The sequence below is a fragment of the Diceros bicornis genome, chromosome 15, assembly GCF_020826845.1.
Source record: "Diceros bicornis minor isolate mBicDic1 chromosome 15, mDicBic1.mat.cur, whole genome shotgun sequence".
NCBI classification, from domain to species: domain Eukaryota; kingdom Metazoa; phylum Chordata; class Mammalia; order Perissodactyla; family Rhinocerotidae; genus Diceros; species Diceros bicornis.
In genome coordinates this window covers 39,622,239-39,642,128 of record NC_080754.1, presented here as the reverse complement: position 1 = coordinate 39,642,128, position 19,890 = coordinate 39,622,239, and the positions used below count along the sequence as shown (strand labels likewise).

Sequence of the window (19,890 nt, the reverse complement as noted above, 5' to 3'; positions counted from 1 at the left end):
TTCTCCAGCCACGATGAGGCCGCGTCCCACATACAGCAACTAGAAGGCTGTGCAACTATGACATACAACTATCTACTGGGGCTTTGGGGGAAAAAAAATAAAAATTAAAAAAAAAAGATATAACCATATATACCTTAATAAAAGTAGTTAGAGATAAAATCCAATATGAGAAGGAGGGAAATATAAGATAAACATACGTCATCTGATCGTCAGACCAATTTTTAATATGCCACTGGCAGGTACTCAGGAGAGCAAACTGGCAACATGAAACACTTCACATGTTCTTTATCTCCATAATATTACTGTCTGAAGGAAAATTTTCCAAAGAAAAAAAATAATTTAAATCCAATGGTTTACTGGGAACTAAATGCCTAATACAAGATGAATGGCTAAACTATAGTAGATCAACACTCCAGCTCAGTGCTGTCCAATAGAAATATAATGCAAGACACAAATAAAAGTAAAAAGAAAAGTAAAAAGAAACAGGTGAAATTAATTTTAACAATATATTTTATTAATGCAATATATACAAAATATCTTTTAAACAGGTAATCAATAAAAAATTATTGAGATATTTTACATCCTTTTCTTGTACTAAGCCTTTGAAATCCGGCGTATAGTTTCTATATACAGCACATCTCCATTTGGACTGGCCACGTTTCAAATGCTCAATAGCACATGTGGCTGGTGGCTACAGTATTGGACAGTGTAGCCCAGTAGTTCTCAAGGGAGGGTGATTTTGCTTGCCCAGGGGACGTGTGGCAATATTTGGAGACATTTTTGCTTGTCACAACTGTGTACCCAGTGGGTACAGGCCAGGGATGTTAGTGAACATCCTACAATGCACAGGACAGCCCCCACAACAAAGAATTACCTGGCCCCAGAACGTCAGTAGTGCTAAGGCAGCCCCAGATAGCTAAACAGCTAACACAGTACTTGACGTACGCTGATCTAGGGGAATGTATTTTACGAGGACTATTTGTTGTGTATGTTACGATGCTTTAAATCCTTTTTAGAAGTAACTTTTTAAAGCTTCTCCTGAGATGGGATGAGGACACCCATTTCCCTTTATTTCTCTTAAGGGGCACTGCAGACTGAAAGGTTCTCCATGGCCAGATGACTCGGCTGCAGAGAGGTCTCCGTAGCCATTGATTCGTTCCAAAGGGAAAAATACTGCTTGACCCAGGAGTTGAGAAAACACTAAACAAGGAAATACGACTGCCACGTACATCTTCCTGAGGACTATGTGGCCAGGAGACATGGAGCATTTTTTTCTACCAAGGTGATGATGATGGGGCAGGGTGGGGACACTGGGGAGCTAAATGAGGACAATGAAATTCAGATGCTGCCACGGTTCAAACAAAGGTCAGGGAAACACACAGTCATAGAAGTGCCATCTGGTGAGGGAAACCAGGAACATTCCATCCACAAGCAAACAGAGATGCTTGCACAAGAGACCTGCCTGCCTCTGTGTCACTAACACCATCCCCAGGGCTGTGATCATTAGTGTTCTTATCACACTGCATGGCCACCGCTTATCTAGTTCGTCCCATCTCATTTTAACAGGCTGCCACAGCAGAATGTCTGCTGACAGGGCAACCAGGGGATTCCCCCTGCAGGGAGGCCCCTGGGACAATATACCAGCAGCCAGAAATCATTCCCCAGACTGAACAATCCCTTCCTGACAGCAGGACAACAGCAGGGTAGCCTACCCAAGCCTGGGGGCTGAGAAACCATCCAAGTTGTTCTGAATGCAGAGCCAGCAGGCATGGACCAGCAATGCAGAGGCATCTCTCAGCTTCCAAGGGGATTAAAGACGGCAATGCTCCTGTCTGGTATACCCCACAAAGAAAGTATTATTGGAGGCTAGAGTCAAAATGGACAGGTCTCAGATCCCACAGCATATTCTTCCTTTCCTTTCCTTAATTCACAAGATCTTAACACAAACACAGAAAGCACAGCCTCTTAGAAACCCTTCTGGTCCAAGTAAAAGCTTTTCTGTCCCACAGCTGCCTTTATGACAAACATCTAGAAAGATAAACTTTTAAGGAGAATTGTTATATAAGCAGATACAGGTTTTAAGAGACTTAATATATTAAAAATTAAATTTAAAAGAAATGTAAATTTTCTTTTAAATTAAAAAAGATATTAAAAGCTGATGCCCTTCCAAGACCAGCTGACTTTAGGCTTTCCCCAAGTTAGAGAAAACTACGAAGGACATTTCCTCTCCCAAGTCTCAGCACTTCCTCACTTCAATGGGTTATTAACATGATCCTGACCATCTCAAGCTCTTCCCCTAAGAACTTTCAAATGGGGGCTGGCCCCGTGGCGTAGTGGTTAAGTTCGCGCACTTTGCTTGAGCGGCCTGGGGTTCATGGGTTTGGATCCCGGGTGCGGACCTATGCAGGGCTCATCAAGCCATGCTGTGGCAGGTGTCCCACATGTAAAGTAGAGGAAGATGGGCACAGATGTTAGCCCAGGGCCAATCTTCCTCAGCAAAAAGAGGAGGATTGGCAACAGAGGTTAGTTACGGCTAATCTTCCTCACAAAAAAAATTTTTTTAATTAAAAAAATTTTCTCTAAAAAAGAAGTTCCAAACGGCAGCCACTTCAATCAGGAAGGACAGCAAAATTCTAGAACACAAGCTTCGTGGGGAAAAAGCAGAATACAGTTGAAAGAGCCTACTGTTCAAAGTCAGGGAACCTCCTAATCCCAGCCACTCAGCAGCTATGAATTAATCGTGCATCAGTTCACTCAGCTGTAACTATGCCATGTTACCCTCATGCTGAAGATCGGCTTTTAATACAATTCACACAGGTAAATATATAAAACCAGTGGATATAACTTACCACCACCACCATGGTAAAACAGGTATTTTTCCACAGTTCATAATCTAGCATTACCCCATAATTAGCAGTATTTTGAGGGCTTTCAGTCATTTCATAAGCTTAATTCCAAGGAACTTATTCAAAGTTCCTATTACACTGGGGTGTGAGATTAACTTTGTTATTATAATGATAAGGTTTCAAAGGATTAAACTGAAAATGAATCATGGGGGAAAAAAAGATTCATAGGAAACTCTTGGAGACCCACAGGTTAAGGGGACAGAAGAGACTTTATTTCATGAGATCTAGGGCTGAGGTTCTGAGTGCTGGGTACACATTAGTATCACCAGGGGAGCTTTACAACAACACTGATGCCTGAGCCCCACCCCAGAGACTGGTTTAATCGGTCTGAGATAGGGCCCTGCATTGTTATTTTTTTTAACATTCTTCAAGTGACTTGAATACACAGCCTGAGCTGAGACCATTGATTTTAATAGTAGAATGTTGGTCTTTTTTTTTGTGTGTGTGAGGAAGATCAGCCCTGAGCTAACATCCATTGCCAATCCTCCTCCTTTTTGTTTCCCCCAGAGGCCCCGCCAGTAGATAGTTGTATGTCATAGTTGCACATCATTCTAGTTGCTGTATGTGGGACACGGCCTAAGCATGGCCAGAGAAGCGATGCGTCGGTGCGCGCCCGGGATCCGAACCCGGGCCGCCAGCAGCGGAGCGCGTGCACTTAACCGCTAAGCCACGGGGCCGGCCCAAAATGTTGGTCTTTTGCATATGACAAAGTCCCTTCAAGATTTTCAGTCTTTAGCTTAAAAAAAAAAAAGCCAAAATATAATTTATAAATAAAACCTCCCTCTCTGTCTCGTACCATGTGCGTGTCCATGTTAAATGCCTAGTATAAGACAGTAGTGGTGGATCCACCATGTGACCCCTGTACCGCAGAGCAGACTGGAACTGCTGACAATGGTGAGAAGCAAACACAAAGGTAAAGATTGGGGCAGTCTGGCTATTTTTCTACTGCGATAATACAACATTTAAGAAAACTAAGCGACTGCTAGACACCATATCTTCTTTGGTAAAGGGAAGTTTTCATCTGATATCTAATAACAGTTAAGTTGATTCTTTGAACAGCTAACTCAGAAAATAATCTTAAATAATTAGAACCTATCACATTTAATTATCTAAATAGGCTAAGTCCCTAAAAAGGGGGTGGGGCGGGAAGGGATAGACAAGCTTAATTCTGCTAAGTAGTGGACTTCAGTGCACCAAATTAACTTCACATCAGTCTGTAATTTTGATACTGACAGGTTCAAGCATTGGAAAGACTTTCGGAGGCCCTGTTTCCTGTTCCTGGCATTGACCTTCTTATTTTTGATTAAGGGAGAGGGGAAGAATGGTGAGACATTAAAGAAAGCATTAGCAGAAGGCGACCTAAAGGTAGAACCAAGATTTCATTGAAAAAGTTTTCATTAACCATTTGTAACTTCCAAGTTACATATCTTAAAAAAATAAAGACTTAGGTATTCAAATCTGCTCAAAAAACAGGAAGCTGGTTCCAATACTTTTCTTCCCTTTTGACGGAAAGCTCCTTTAACTCACGCCAACAGGCTATATTTATTTCCCTTAAGCAGCATTTCCTAGGAAAGCAGCAGCAGCCCTGCCGCAGACGGCTAAAAGAGCTCATGATCACGGCAGCTGGCCAATCTCAGGAGACCCACGGTGCTGTAGATTCAGTCACCACGCAGGAAAGCCACTCGGGCTCTGCACCAATAGCAGCGCTGTTGTCATCTCCACCAGAGAGCTCTGGACTGCTATTGGAGACCAAGAGCTGGCCCCAGGCCAGACACTGTATCACACTCGTCCTGAGCTTTATAAAGCTTTATGGATGCCCACAGGGAAAAGGAAAAAAACGCAGGCATCCTTACTCATCCTATCACTGACTGTCCAGAAAATCTGCTGAGTCACTGAGTACCAAGCAAGAGAAAAATAATGCAGACACTGCAAATACTAATCTCCTTTACCCTGCTCTCCTTCCCAACAGCAAGCAGACTCACAGGTAATATTCTTGACTCTGAAAATACAAGGGCATAGAAAAATTCACATACCCTTAGTCCGTAAAGAAAAGCTTTCAGAGTCAAATTCTCTAAAAGGGTAATGTACTAGACCAAACTATTTTATGATAACAATAGTTGTCTCTGGGTAGAGGGGTTAAGGGTGATTTATTTTTTCCATAATCTTCTACAATTTGCACTTTTTCTATAATGAGACCATAATTCTTTCAAAACAATGTATCTTAGAATCATATTTCTTGGTAAGAGATTAGACCCACATCCTTGATCTCTAGGATTAACTCAGCTCACCAAAGTATTTCAACTCACTAATTATGAGAATTCCAACAAAGGTTAAAGTGTCAGCTTACCACAGAACTAAAGGAAATACTACGTTAAGGTCACTGTACGTTGGGAATATTTGCTTTGCCACCTTTCCTACGGGCAGAATTTTGGTAGAAAGAAAATTCCACCAATGGAATACTTTTGAGAGAAGGGAAAAAAAGAGTGAGCAGTAATATGGCACATGAACTTTAGTTGAGCTCTGCTTATTTTCCATTCTTCCTCCTTTCCTAGATTAGACATGCTAGTGGAAAACAAGTCACCCTTGCCTTTGGCCTCAGAGTAATAAGAAAACAACCCACTACCACAATAAAAAAAGCTTATAAAAGCATCAAATATAGCTTTGTCTTGCTTTTGCTTAAATTTTAATTTAAAGCAATTAAAATCCAAACTCCTTGGCCTATTATTCAAGAACATATATTGTCTGAAATTCACTGACCTATCCCTCTACTTCTGTGACTTCACACCTTATGCTTAAAGCCAACAGGGCCTCGTCATCCCTATCCACAACTCGCTCTTCTGCCAGCACGTTCTTCATTTCTCCAAATTCTACCTATTCCTCTAGTCTCCAATCAAATGCTGCCTCTTCCTGAAGTCTTCCCTGATCTCAAACACTGAAGCACTCTCTCCTTGTTATTAATTTCCATAGCCCCTAAATGACAGTAATCTATGTTCATGCCCATCAGTTTAAGCTTCTATCGGAGGGCAGGCAGGCCCAGCATCAGTATATCTTCATCTGCACCAGACCACTTTGTTCAGGTCTGTGCATGCATCTGGAGAGTGCTCAAATGTTTGCTGAATTTAGAAAATGAATAAACATCACCTCTTAACACAAACAAAACAGGGTTCATGGAGTTATGTGATCTACACGTGCATATATGAATGCAATTATAAGAAAAGGAGCTGTGCCTGGAGCATCATGCCTCAGACACAGTAACAGTGTGAAAGAGTGGTCCAAACATAAATCTTCATGTTAATTGAAATGATCCCAGCCTAACACCAGCCAAGGTTAATACTTAGGCTCAAAAGACTAACAGCAACAGAAGGCACCCTATTTGCACTTCACGATTAAAGGATGTCTGCTAAGCATCAACTTGTGAGTGGCCACAAGCATTACCTTAATAGTCCTAAACAAAGGGTAGGTGTGAAAATGCATTATTTTTACCTTAATTATCTCTAAGCAGATGTGATACCAATATCTGAAGACGTGACTAATGAGAGCAATTTTCCCAAAGAGTATTCCAAAGGAAAGATTTGGTCACAATACTAAGAAATGGGCAAACTGTGTACTCCGCAACTTGCTTACAGCTTCAGAAAAAAAAAAAAATCACTGGCCTGTTTCAAATCAGAATTTGTTCCTTGGCACTTTGCTTCTGACCTCTGTTTGACACAGTTTCATGCTTCCATGTCAAGTGGACCTATCAAAGGCTAATGGGCAGTGAATAAACCTTGTTTTCCAATTAAGAGCCATAGATGTATCCTTATTGTTTGTTACTTGGAGGTACTGTTTTTTTATTTCTGATGGCTAGTAGGCATACCCGGCATCTGGGAGGTCCTGTCCCAGATTTCCTCTCTAACAACTAATATAGAAATGTTGGTTATGATCATGTGACATGAAATTGTGATCTCCGCCCAATCAGCTGCTTACATTTTTTAAAACAGTATGCTTATATAGCCGTTCTGCTTCCCAAGTACTTAAAATTATCCATTTTTATACCATCTCTGAACCAGAAATTTTTTGTCATCTTACTGGTTCCCTCTATCAGCTAACTACCAACATGAGACAAGTTCAAGATAAATATATCTAAGAAATTTTGGTTTTTGACAGGGAATATACAAGAAGATTCTAGGTGATACGTGAACTTTTAAAAACACTTGATAGTTATGCATTCATTTTAATGTGTGTAAAAAATAGTTTGCATAAACCTATGATTTTATTGCTTAGGTCAAGGCTAAGCAAAAAGAAAAAGTCCAGTAGATTAAAAGAAATATTTTAAGTAAAAAAAAAGTTCAGAGGATATAGGATATGGTAAAAATTAGGAAAACAGTACTCAAATTTAAAAGTTCAGGAGGGTCTGGCCCGGTGGCGCAAGCGGTTAAGTGCGCACGCTCCGCTGCGATGGCCCAGGGTTCGCCAGTTCGGATCCTGGGCACTCACCGACGCACTGCTTGGCAAGCCATGCTGTGGCGGCATCCCACATACAGTGGAGGAAGATGGGCATGGATGTTAGCCCAGGGCCAGTCTTCCTCAGCAAAAAAAGAGGAGGATTGGCGGATGTTAGCACAGGGCTGATCTCCTCACACACACAAAAAAATAAATAAAAATAAATAAATAAAAGTTCAGGAAACGTGAAAGGATAATGAAAATGAAATTCATGTGGACTCCTGAAATTTTAAAAAAGTGATATTAGCCTTCCTGTTTCTTCAAGACAAGGCTCAGTCACATGAAGGAAACTTGCTGTCTGGCCCCTGACAATAATTTAGAGGACAAAAGGCAGACCAGTGACTCTACTTCCAGTGCTTCTCCACCCGTGGAGGAAAAGCTGGCTGCTGCCACTGCATATCCTAATGTCACTTCTCCTCTAACCCACTGGATGGGGACCCTGTCCCCAGGAACTTCACAGGACCACACACTAGCTTCCCAGGTTCTCCCTCTTCCTGCTCCTCAAGCCATCCTTGGGCAAGCTTGATCATCGCCCAGGCTTCATCTACTCAGATGCACTAATGACTCCAAATTTTTTCCCTATTCTCTTTCTTGTCTATGCTCTATCTACTGATCATTTTACCTGGAAGCATTTCAAATTCAACATGTTCAAAAGCAAACTCATTCTTACCTGTCAAATCTTTTCTTTCTCTTTCCATATGTCCACTAATAGTTTTAAATTCTTACCACCAATCCCAGGCACCCCAATGCCTACGTCCCCTTCCAGAGATGCCCCTAAATCTCGCCCCTCTCCTCCACCCTCACTATTATGCTCAGACACAGAGCCCTGGCCTCTCTCATGTGGACTGGCACACGTGACTGCTGACTGCTCCCTGTATCTTGTCTCTCTCTCCTACACAGGTTTTTTCCACATTGCCTCAAAACTAATCTTCCTAAAATAAAAATCGAGTCTTAAAAATCCCTTCTCAGCTCAACGTCATTAGCCATTAGGTAATGCAAATTAAAACTACAATGAGATATCAGACACACCTATCAAAACGGCTAAAATAAAAATACAGGCATACCTTGGAGATATTGCGGGTTTGGTTCCAGACTACCACAATAAAGAGGATGTTGCAATAAAGAGACTCACATGAACTTTTTGGTTTCCCAGTGCATATAAAAGTTATATTTACACTATACTGTAGTTATTAAGTGTGCAATAGTGTTATGTCTAAAAAAACAATGTATATACCTAAAAAATACTTCATTGCTAACAAATACTAACCATCACCTGAGCCTTCAGTGAATCATAATCTTTTTGCTAGTGGAGGGTCTTGCCCTGATGTTGATGGCGGCTGACTGATCAGAGTGGTAGTTGCTGAAAGATGGGGTGGCTGTGGCGATTTCTTAAAATAAGACAACAATGAAGTTTGCCATATCAATCGTTCCTTTCACGAACGATTTCTCTACAGCATGCAATGCTGTTTGATAGCACTTTATCCACAGTAGAACTTCTTTAAAAATTGGACTCAATCCTCTCAAACCCTGCTGCTGCTTTATCAACTAAGTTTAAGTAATATTCTAAATCTTTTGTTGTCATTTCAACAACCTTCACAGCATCTTCACCAGGAGTAGATTTCATCTCAAGAAACCACATTCTTGCTCATCTATAAGAAGCAATTCCTTATCTGTTAAAGTTTCATCATGAGACTGTAGCAATTCAGTCACATCTTTAGGCTCCACTTCTAATTCTAGCTTTCTTGCTGTTTCCATCACATCTGCAGTTACTTCTTCCAGTGAAGACTTGAACCCCTCAAAGTCACCCATGAGGGTTAGAATCAACTTCTTCCAAACTCCTGTTAATGTTAATATTTTGACCTCTTACTATGAATCACAAATGTTCTTAATGGCATCTAGAATGGTGAATCCTTTCCAGAAGGTTTTCAATTTACACTGCCCAGATCCATCAGAGTAATCACTATTTATGGCAGCCTACAGCATTACAAAGTTTGTTTCTTAAATAATAAGACTTGAAAGTCGAAATTACTCCTTGATCCATGGGCTGCAGAATCGATGTTGTGTTAGCAGGCATGAAAACAACATTAATCTCATTGTACACCTCCATCAGGGCTCTTGGGTGATGAGGTGCATTGTCAATGAGCAGTAATATTTTGAAAGGATTCTTTTTTTCTGAGCAGTAGGTCTCAACAGTGGGCTTAAAATATTCAATAAACCATGTTATAAACAGATGTGCTGTCATCCAGGCTTTGTTCCATTTATAGAGCACAGGCAGAGTAGATTTAACATAATTCTTAAGGACCCTAGGATTTCAGAATGGTAAATGAGCATTGGCTTCAACTTAAAGTCACCAGCTGCACTGGCCTCTAACAAGAGAGTCAGCCTGTCCTTTGAAGCTCTGAAGCCAGGCATTGACTTCTCCTCTCCAGCTATGCAAGTCCTGGATGGCATCTTCTTCCAATAGAAGGCTGTTTGGTCTACATTGAAAATCCGTTGTTTAGCGTAGCCACCTTCATGAAATACCTTAGCTAGAGTTTCTAGATAACTTGCTGCAGCTTCTACATCAGCACTTGCTGCTTCACCTTGCACTTTTATGTTATGGAGATGACTTCTTTCCTTAAACCTCATGAACCAACCTCTGCTAGCTTCAAACTTTCTTCTGCAGCTTCCTCACCTCTCTCAGCCTTCACAGAGTTGAAGAGAGTTAAGGCCTTGCTCTGGATTAGGCTTTTGCTTAAGGGAATGTTGTGGCTGGTTTGGTCTATCCAGACCACTAAAACTCTCTCCAATTCAACAATAAGGCTGTTTCACTTTATTATCATTTGTGTGTTCACTGGAGTAGCACTTCTAATTTCCTTCAAGAACTTTTCCTTTGTCTTCACAACTTGGCCAACTGTTTGGCACAAGAGGCCTAGCTTTTGGCCTCTCTCAGCTTTCAACATGCCTTCCTTACTAAGCTTACTCATTTCTAGCTTTTGATTTAAAGTGAGAAGCATACGACTCTTCCTTTCACTTGAACACTTAGAGGCCATTGTAGGGTTATTAATGGGCCTAATTTCAATATTGTTGTTTCTCAGGGAATAGGAAGGCCCAAGAAGAAGGAGACGGATGGGGGAACAGCTGGCCAGTGGAGCAGTCAGAACACACACAACATTTATTAAGTTCACTGTCTTACACAGGCATGGTTCATGGCGCCCCAAAACAATTACAATAGTAACATCAAAGATCACTGATCACAGATCACCATAACAAATATAATAATGATGAAAAAGTTTGAAATATTGCAAGAATCACCAAAATGTAACACAGAGACATGAAGTTAGCAAATGCTGTTGGAAAAATGGCGCCGATAGACTTGCTTGACCCAGGGTTGCCACAAACCTTCAATTTGTAAAAAATGCAATATCCGTGAGGCACAATAAAATGAGGTATGCTTGTAATGATAACACCAAATACTGCCAAGAATGCAGAGAAAGTGGATTACTCATACATTGATGGTGCGAATATAAAATTGTACAGCCACTCTGGAAAAAGTATTAAAGTTTCCTACAAAACTAAACAGGCACTTACCATATGACACAGCATTGCCCTCCTGGGCATTTATCCAGAGAAATGAAAACTTATATTCATACAAAATCCTGTATAGGAATGTTCAAAGTGGCTTTATTTGTGATAGCTACCTAGAAATAACCCAAATGTCCTTCAACAGGTAAATGGTTAAACAAACTATGATATGTCTATAACGTGGAATACTACTCATAATAAAAAGGAAAGAACTATTGATACACACAACAAATTAGATGGATCTCAAGGGAATTATGCTGAGTGAAAATGCCAATCTCAAAAGGTTACATATTACATGATTCCATTTATACAGCATTCTTAAAATGACAAAATTATGGCAATGGAGAACAGATTAGTGGTTGCCAGAGACTGGAGGAGAGGGGAAGAAAAGTGGCTGTGGCTTAAAAAGGGTGGCATGAGAGATCCTTGTGATGAAGCTGTTTTGTATCTTGACTGTGGTGGTGGTCATACAAATCTACACACGTGAAAAAATTGCACAGAATACACACACAGATAACTACATGTAAAACTGGTGCAGTCTTAATAAGGTGGATGGATTGTATCAATGTCAATCAATATCCTGCTGTGATACTATACTGTAGTTATGCAAGAAGTTACCCTCGGGGGAAGCTGGACAAAGTGTATTGGGATCTCTGTATCATTTTTTACAACTGCATGTGGAGCCACAGTTATCTCAAAAGAAGAAGTTAAAAGGAAAAAAAAAAAACGTCCTTAACAACTTCCAATGCCCAGTGTTAAGATTCCTTAGCATGGCATGCGGAATTTTCTCTTACATACCCTACACTCTAGACAGCTAATTCTAAGAGCTAACCTTTATTGAGCATAGGTTATGTGGCAGGCACCGTTCTAAGCATTTTATACATATTATCTTATTTAATCCTCAATGATCCCATGAGTTAGGTTCTACTGTCAATACCATTGTATTCATAAACCGCTAAGGCACAGATGACATAAGTAGCTTGAAAGCATCTCTACCTGATCATCCTTCATAGCCCTGCTCCAATGTTACCTTTGGGACTTTTTCCAGATTTAAGTGCTATATTAGCAGTGTCTAGAACTCAGAAGATATTCAATAAATGTTTAATTAACATAAGGTCTTCTAGACAAAAGGACATAAAGAAGTTACAAAACTGGCACCTTAAGGATTTGATCCTGATTACATTGAATCTACGTTTCTCCAAAGTTAAGCCTGAATGGGAAAGCATTCTATAACATTTAGTGGCAACAGAAAGCACAGATTAGTGAGAAAACGTTGATTAATAAGACAACAGCTTTCACACATCAAAGAAGGACAAGGAATGTCAGGCTAATGAAACTACAGTGTCAGTTGCAAAACCCATGTCTTTCTCAAGTTTTCACATAACAAATACGTGAACACAAACCTCAACTTCCTAAACCCAGTCACTCCTTTTCTTCCTTATTTTTGCAATTCAAGAAAAGGTATAATATTTTTTTCTCAGAAGAAAGATATTTCCTCCAGTTTAAAATGTATATTCATTATTTCCCTTGGAGGAAACCAGATTATTATCTAAAGGCTTCTTTAATTCATAGATTTACTTGAAAACCTTACTGGTTATCCTACAACAATCTAGAATGTTCCAAGTACTCTCTGAAATCTGAAAGAGTCTCTCCAAAGGAGTCACCTTTTAAACACAAACAACAGAGGCAGAGGAAAAAAACAATTTTAAGTACGTGAATGAAGTTTAATCGTTCACATTCCCTCTGCTCCCTCCCAACCCTCTGTGCCCCCATAAGTTGTCTTCTCTTAGGCAAAGCATTTTCAGAAGGCACCAAAGGGGAGTAGAAGGGGCAGAGAGGAGAGCACAAGGGAGGAAGTGGAAGGCTGAGAGCCAACCTCTCCTCCTCCTTTATAAGTAACCGTAAATTCTTAACAGTGACCTAAAGCCAATAAAGAAAAAGTAACTTCTTTTTATTTATGCATCATATGAAAAAAGAAGGTGTGGTCTAGCACAACAAGCAGATAAGAAAAGGGACTCTGGAAAGAAAATACTGACCGGTCGAGTTCTCCTATACTTGGAATCCTCTCGGTCTCGGTGCTGCCCGGAAGTGTTGGCTCTCTCCCTCTCATTTCTGTAACCAGGACTGGGGATGATATACTCTTTTCCTATGTCAATATCCTTCATCTTCTCTGAGTAGAGGTGCCAGGGCTCACAGGCTCTTGGTTTCCCTTGAGAATTTCTGAAATTAAAAATTCATCAAGAACAGATATTTTCTAAATTGTGCTTAATCATACATGAAAGTGCTTTAAAATAGGAAAAAGGGGCAAACGCCTTCAAGTTTTCTACCATTATGTCTATAAAAATAATTTTTCAAAAAATTTTCAAGTATCATTTCATTAAAAAAAAAAAAAACTCAGTGTAATTGAATCAAGAATTACCTCCTCCTACCTCTAAGGAAAAATAAAGATTAGAAAAAATAAACACACTGGTAAAAAGGCACCCATCCTCTTCAACTAAGCTCAAACCCAATGTACAGAGCATTTAAATAGGTTTAAAAAAAAAAAAAAAGAGACTTTCTGGAAACAATTTAAGTTTGTTCTAAGCATTACAAACTCTACAATTTTAAAATGGATATCATTTGTCCTACTAAATTTTACTAAATGAAAACTTACAAAACAATGATATATCCCATCTCTGCATTTTTATAATTAGGTAATGGGTTAGCTGATATTATTTTAAAGCTCCCTGAAGTTAAAGAGCTAAAATACAAAACAATATTATACCTTGTCTTTAAAAAAAATTCCCCTTGGGGTAGTGAAAGTGTTCTAAAATTAGATAGTGGTGATGGTTGCACAATTCTGTGAATATACTAGCCAAACACTGAGTTGTATACTTCAGAGGGATGAGTTTCAAGGTATGTAAATTATATCTGAACAAAGCTGTTATTAAAAAACAAATTCCCCACCCTGTACTACTAAGTCTTACCTAATATCTACTTGAAACTCTGTTCGAAACCCCTGGTTGCCTGGCTAACTCTAATCAATATCCTGTATCCACTCTGGTTACTTTTGAAAAAATAAAATATACACACCTCTCTAAAACATTTCCCCCACTCTAAAAAGGTTCAAAGCTTCCCAGATACAAGCTGAGAAAACACCTTTCATACCGACCTCACTAGAAATTAAAGAAGTGTAGCCGTGTTGCCTTTTGGATTCCGTAAATTCCTAGCTGTCACTGTAACTTAAAAGTATTGCTCTGCAGACAAAATTTTGACAGCTACAATTCATTTGTTAAGGTATCAGAAAAAAGAACAGTTACTAATCCTCTAAATAAAAAGGACTAAATCTCCTCCATGGAGAAAGGTGTTTCCAGCACAAAGAAAGCTAGTCTTCTTGCCTTTCAGAGGTCTGGTTCAAGCACCCTGAGCTGATACTGCTAAGTTACTTATCGTTAAAAAAAAAAAAAAAAAGGTCACCTTGTCCAATGACAAACTGCACCATACAGAACACCAGCTTACAACCAAGAGCTCGGCACTCACGTCATTGAGACCTCATTAAGCCTAAACTATAAACAGACCTGGCATCTGCCAGTGTCCCCAATGTCAGGACGCAGCCGCAGACCAGAGTAATCCTTCTTGTTACAGGGATCACAGAAGTCCAACCTTTCCCTCCAAAGTTCCCTAGCCTAGCTGATTATCTGGATGCAGAAAAGATTAGTCCTCCTTTGAAAAAAGGAAGGAGAGGAGGGAATTTGAAAGGGAGGAGGCCAAAGTTACTCATTCACAATACCAAATGCCACGTTAAGAAGAACGAAAAGATCATCTCAACTGTCTAAGAACTCATGAGAACCAAAGTTTCTTTCCATCACTTTATTTCAAGTTACTCTATGTACGAAGGGTGTGGGGAGCAGGTTCCCATCACCTCTAACACCTGGGCTTCCTTAATTTCCCAGGAAAAGAAGCACAGCCATGAGAGTAGGCAGGCACAAAGTTACCACCTCTCAGCCTTGACCATAAGGAGGATCCCATCTTCTGTGTATCAGGGAAATAAGACAGGGCACCTCACATGAAGGCCAGCCAGGAGCAAGGAAGCTTGATAGGTTTTGGAAAGAAACAAGGCCCAAATCTGCAGCAAGCCACTAAGGAAGGATCACCAGGCCAGACTTTTTTGGGATACTATTTGCATTTTCCTATTTTCTTCTGTTCTCCCTTAAAAGTTTTTACAAGTCTTTCTAAAATGCTAACTTCCTTCGGCTATTAAGAAGAAAAAAGAGAAGGGATTTTTGTTTATGTTTGAGCCAGAGCTGTATGACAGCACTAGCAGAATAATCAAAGTGGGAGAACCCCAAAGAAGTGCCTAGAATTGAAATCAACAGAGTTGAGGCCACTCTGTCAGCTGCCTTTTTTATCAAGACTGTCCTTCGAGCGATAAAAGTGAAGACAGTCTCCCTGCCCAATGATGCAGAGGAAACTGCATGGGGGGAGGGGGGTTGCCCGAATACAAGAACCTTAACTAGCCGGACTGGTGTTTCCAAACTGCCTTTATTACAACATACCTTAGTAGGTTTCCAACACCTCAGGAATCTCATTCCAGGCCCTGAAGCTGCACAAGACCTGAAGCTAAAAAGATAGGTTGTTTACTATCCTCCTGTAATCCACTTGTTGTGCCTCCAACCTTCTGCACCTTTCACTTACTCATGCTGGAGACCCCGGTATAACCTATCCATCTCCTCCTCCAAAACCCTCTGAAACTGCCAATCGTTCCTGTGCCCATCTGCCTCCTTCCTCCCCACGTCTGTGCAGAAACCAAACGACCCCTGTGTAATAAATACAAAGCAACATGCAGCTCTGTGTGGTGGAAGTGGAAAGGGCACTGACCACAGTCAAGAGATATAGGTTCATTCCGGGTTCTGCCAAGGGTCTGCTGTGCGTGTCACGAACCTCCATTCACCCATTTGCAAAAACGAGAGGATGAATTCTAAGGTCGCTGGCAGCTCAGAGGCTCTGGCGTGCGGCTTGAGCGGAGGTGCCCCAGGCCGCCTCCCCACAACCTTGAGGATGGGGGCTTCTCTCAGGCCAGCTTCGCCTGGGATGCCCTGGCTCCAGGGCGTTCCCACGGCCAGTTCGGGCCTGGGGAGGCAATAGCTACCCATACCCTCGAGCCGCGGGCGCAGCACCCCCTGGTGGCCGCAGTCGGAATGCAGCCAGACCACTCATCCCACCCTACCTGCCTTCCGACGCCAGGACCTCACCACTAGCCTTCAAGGGTCGCGTCCCGAGGAGGCGGCGGCGGGACACCAGAGGGAGGTCATGCCCCGTTTCTCAGGTCTCCAGCTTCCCCCGAACTGCTCCTATCCCTGATCACAGCCCGCCAGCCCCGGAGGAAATACACGGGGGTGATCTCCGTGACAAGCGAGGGAGAAGGAAGGGGTGCTGCGGAAGCCGCTACCCACCTGCGCCCCAGCTCCACGACGGCCGCGCCGGCCACTCAACCACGCTCCCGAGCATCAGCCCCAGAGCAAAACAAGCCTTTATAGCGGCATTGGCCGCCACACTGCGCAGGCGTGCTGCACAAAGAATCCCCAAGACTGAAGGGAATTGTAGTTCGCCTTCCAGGATCCCGAGGCTGGATACGCGGCAAAGGACTCTGTTTCCCAGAAGCACCGTACAAGCCCCGGAGGAGGTGCAGGCTGCTCCTCCTTTCCACCGCGCTCCAGGCTCTGCACCATCCTTCCCAATGCTTCTGCGAGCCTATCTGGAATCTTCTCTGAGGCCCTGTGCCCCAGTGGGTGGCGGGGAGGGTTGACAGTAGCCGTGTGTGGGCGGGCAGCCCGGTGTTTGTAGGCAGGGCGGTCGCTACGGTGCGCGGCCGTTTATGCGCCAGAAAACACTGTGAAGGTCATTGTAGCCTCTGTGTCCTCGCGACCAGCCAGCCCCAAATCTTACCTGTGTGGCACTTAACAGTTCCCGACTGCTTACTCACGATTCTACCCTGCATTTCTCCCTGATACGTTTTCTCACTTTAATCCTACTGCCCATCACATAGTGTTGTGCTGACTGGTTTCTAGATAATAAAATGCCAGGATCACAGTTTTTAGAGGGGCGAGAACCTTAAAACGCTATGCCGACTCATCCTTTTCTTTTTATACATGAAGCTGAAGTTCCCAAAGAGATTGATCACTTTATTTCTCTCTCTTTCATTTGTACCTTCAGCACGATTATAACATAACTACACTGTTGAGTGCCTACCTACTCTATATCTGGTGCCTTACTTACATCTTGTTTCTTTGGATCTCTGTAACAACCCTATGTGTAGATATTATGATTATCCATTTCAGAGATTAAAAATAAAAAGGAAGGTAAAGTGACTTGTCCATCTTTATACAACTAGCTACTGTGAAGACGCTAAGGTATCATAAAGCTGAAGTAATTAATGCAGTGTTCTTGCATAGGGATGGATTAATAGACCAACGCAATTGAATGAGCCTAGAAACTCAAACTAGACTCATGCATTTTTGTAAACTTGATCTGTAACAGAGAAAACAGTATAAATCAGTAGGGAGAGAAGATTCGATAAACAGTGCTGGAACAATTGGTTATCCATATTTTTTTTTTTAAAGACTTTATTTATTTTTTTCCCCCCAAAGCCCCAGTAGATTGTTATACGTCATAGCTGCACATCCTTCTAGTTGCTGTATGTGGGACACGGCCTCAGCATGGCCGGAGAAGCGGTGCGTCGGTCTGCGCCCGGGATCCGAACCCTGCCCACCAGCAGCGGAGCGCACGCACTTAACCGCCAAGCCACAGGGCCAGCCCTGGTTATCCATATTTTTTAAAACTCAGGGATTACTACTTCTTATCACACAGAAAAATCACTTTCAGGTAGATCAAAGGCCTGTGAAAGGGAAAACTTTAAAATGTTTAGAAGAAAATGTGAAATATCTTTGTGAACTAGGGAGTAGAGAAGAACTTCTTAAACAAGATACCAAAACAAATAATAAAGGAAAGATTGGTAATTTTTTACTATATTAAAATTTAAGCTTCTGTACAAGATGCCATAAAGTGAAAAGATAAACCAAAAATTATAACTGACAAAGTTTTTAATACAAAATATACAAATAATTTATACAACCCAATAAGAAATGGCAAATAACCCAATAGGAAAATAGGCAAATGATAGGAACAGACAGTTTACAGAAAAGGAAGCCTGAGCAGCTGCTCAGATATGAAAGACACCCAATCTCACTGATAATCAGGGAAATGGAAATTGAAATAGCGATGAGAGACCACGTTATGCCCATTTGATAGGAAAACGTAAAGATCTGAAAACACCAGGAGTTGTCAAGGATGAAGAGAGACAGGATATTTCACACATTGCTGGTAGAGTGAGTATCAATTGGTAGAATCACATTAAGGAGCAATTTGGCCAAATTTAGCAGGTTGGAAATGGGCTGTATTGTTAGATCCCCAGTAGAACCCTAAAATTCAGTGGCTTGAAGTCAAGCAATTTCTTTCTCTCATGCACAGAAGTCTTGAGTGAGTGTACCCGATCAGCAGTGTCGTTCTGCTCCTTGCAGTTAGTCAGCGACCCAGGGTGATGGTGGCTCTGTCGGGTTCAACATGTGGCTTCCGAAGTTGCTCTACTCATTGCTACCACCAGTCACCCAGGTGGAAGGAAGGAAAAAGAGAGTGTAGAGGAGGTGTGACCTGGTCTTAAGGCACCAGCCAGAAAGCAGCATACATCATTTCCACCCACATTCTATTGGTGACAATTTAGTCATATGGTCACATCTAACTGAGAAGGAATCTGGGAAATGCGATCCTCAGCTGGGCAGCTATGAGCCATCTACAACTCTGTTACAATGGAAGAAGGAAAGAACAGATTTCAGTAGAAGCCAACGGTTCCTACCACACATGCCTATCCTTGAATCCAGCAATTCCACTTCTATGTATATGCTCTAGAGCAGCCTTTCTCAACGGGGGCTTCTGCAAGTGAATTAAGCCCTATACAGAATTATTTGAGTGACTGTTTTCTCAATTCTCCCAAGGGTAACACATAGCTAGTAGCATTCTAGATGCCCAGGGGAGAAGTTAATTCATTATGCACAATGAATACCTTAGGGCATTAAGGCTTAATGCCATTAGCTGAGAAAAGCTGCCCTAAAGGGTCTCCCCTACATATGCACAAGGAGGTGTATTTGTTGTGCATTGTCTGTAATAGTGGAAAGAATCTAAATTCCATTAACAAGAGAACAGGTAACTAGATTATGGTATTTGTACAACGGGATACTATATAGCAGTTAAAGAATAAGAACTATAATGTATCAATATGTATAAATCTCAAAAACAATGTTGAGCAAAAATAAGTTACAAAAAGACTCAAATTGTGGGGCCGACCTGGTGGCATAGCGGTTAAGTGCGCACGCTCCGCCTCGGCGGCCCGGAGTTCGCGGGGTCGGATCCGGGGGGCGCACCGATGTACTGCTCATGAGGCCATGCTGTGGTGGAGTCCCGTATAAAGTAGAGGAAGACGGGCACGGATGTTAGCCCAGGGCGGGTCTTCCTCAGGAAAAAGAGGACGATTGGCTTCGGATGTTAGGTCAGGGCTAATCTTCCTCAAAAAAAAATAAATAAAAAACTCAAATTGTATGACCCCATTTGGATTAATTTTGTAAACATGTACAAATATGATATGTTGTTTATGGATACATACATATGTATTAAAAATATTTTAAAATTAAAATATATGCCTGGGTATGATAAGCAACAAATTCAAGGTGTAGTTACCTCTGGTGTTGGAAGGAGGGGAAAAAGATCAGCGAGGGATACACAAGGGGCTTCATCTGTTTCTATAATATTTCATTTCTTTAAAAAATGACTTATAGGGCCGACCCCGTGGCTTAGCGGTTAAGTGCGCGTGCTCCGCTACTGGCGGCCTGGGTTCGGATCCTGGCCGCGC

The 19,890-nt window shown here is 41.6% G+C and overlaps 1 protein-coding gene across 5 annotated transcripts in view; it reads right to left on the bottom strand.

The window, feature by feature from the left end:
- Positions 1-16,488, bottom strand: part of ABCC5 (ATP binding cassette subfamily C member 5) — an 80,576-nt gene extending 64,088 nt beyond the window's left edge. For 2 of the 5 annotated variants that reach the window (XM_058556231.1, XM_058556232.1), the window contains exons 1-3: positions 16,385-16,486; positions 15,488-15,551; positions 12,989-13,172 (exon numbers count right to left, since the gene is read on the bottom strand). In XM_058556231.1, coding sequence (XP_058412214.1) covers positions 12,989-13,117 — 129 coding nt within the window. In that variant the 5' untranslated portion in view covers positions 13,118-13,172; positions 15,488-15,551; positions 16,385-16,486. The other 3 variants (XM_058556226.1, XM_058556227.1, XM_058556228.1) reach the window with 3 other exon arrangements.
- Between the last annotated feature and the right edge of the window lie 3,402 nt (positions 16,489-19,890).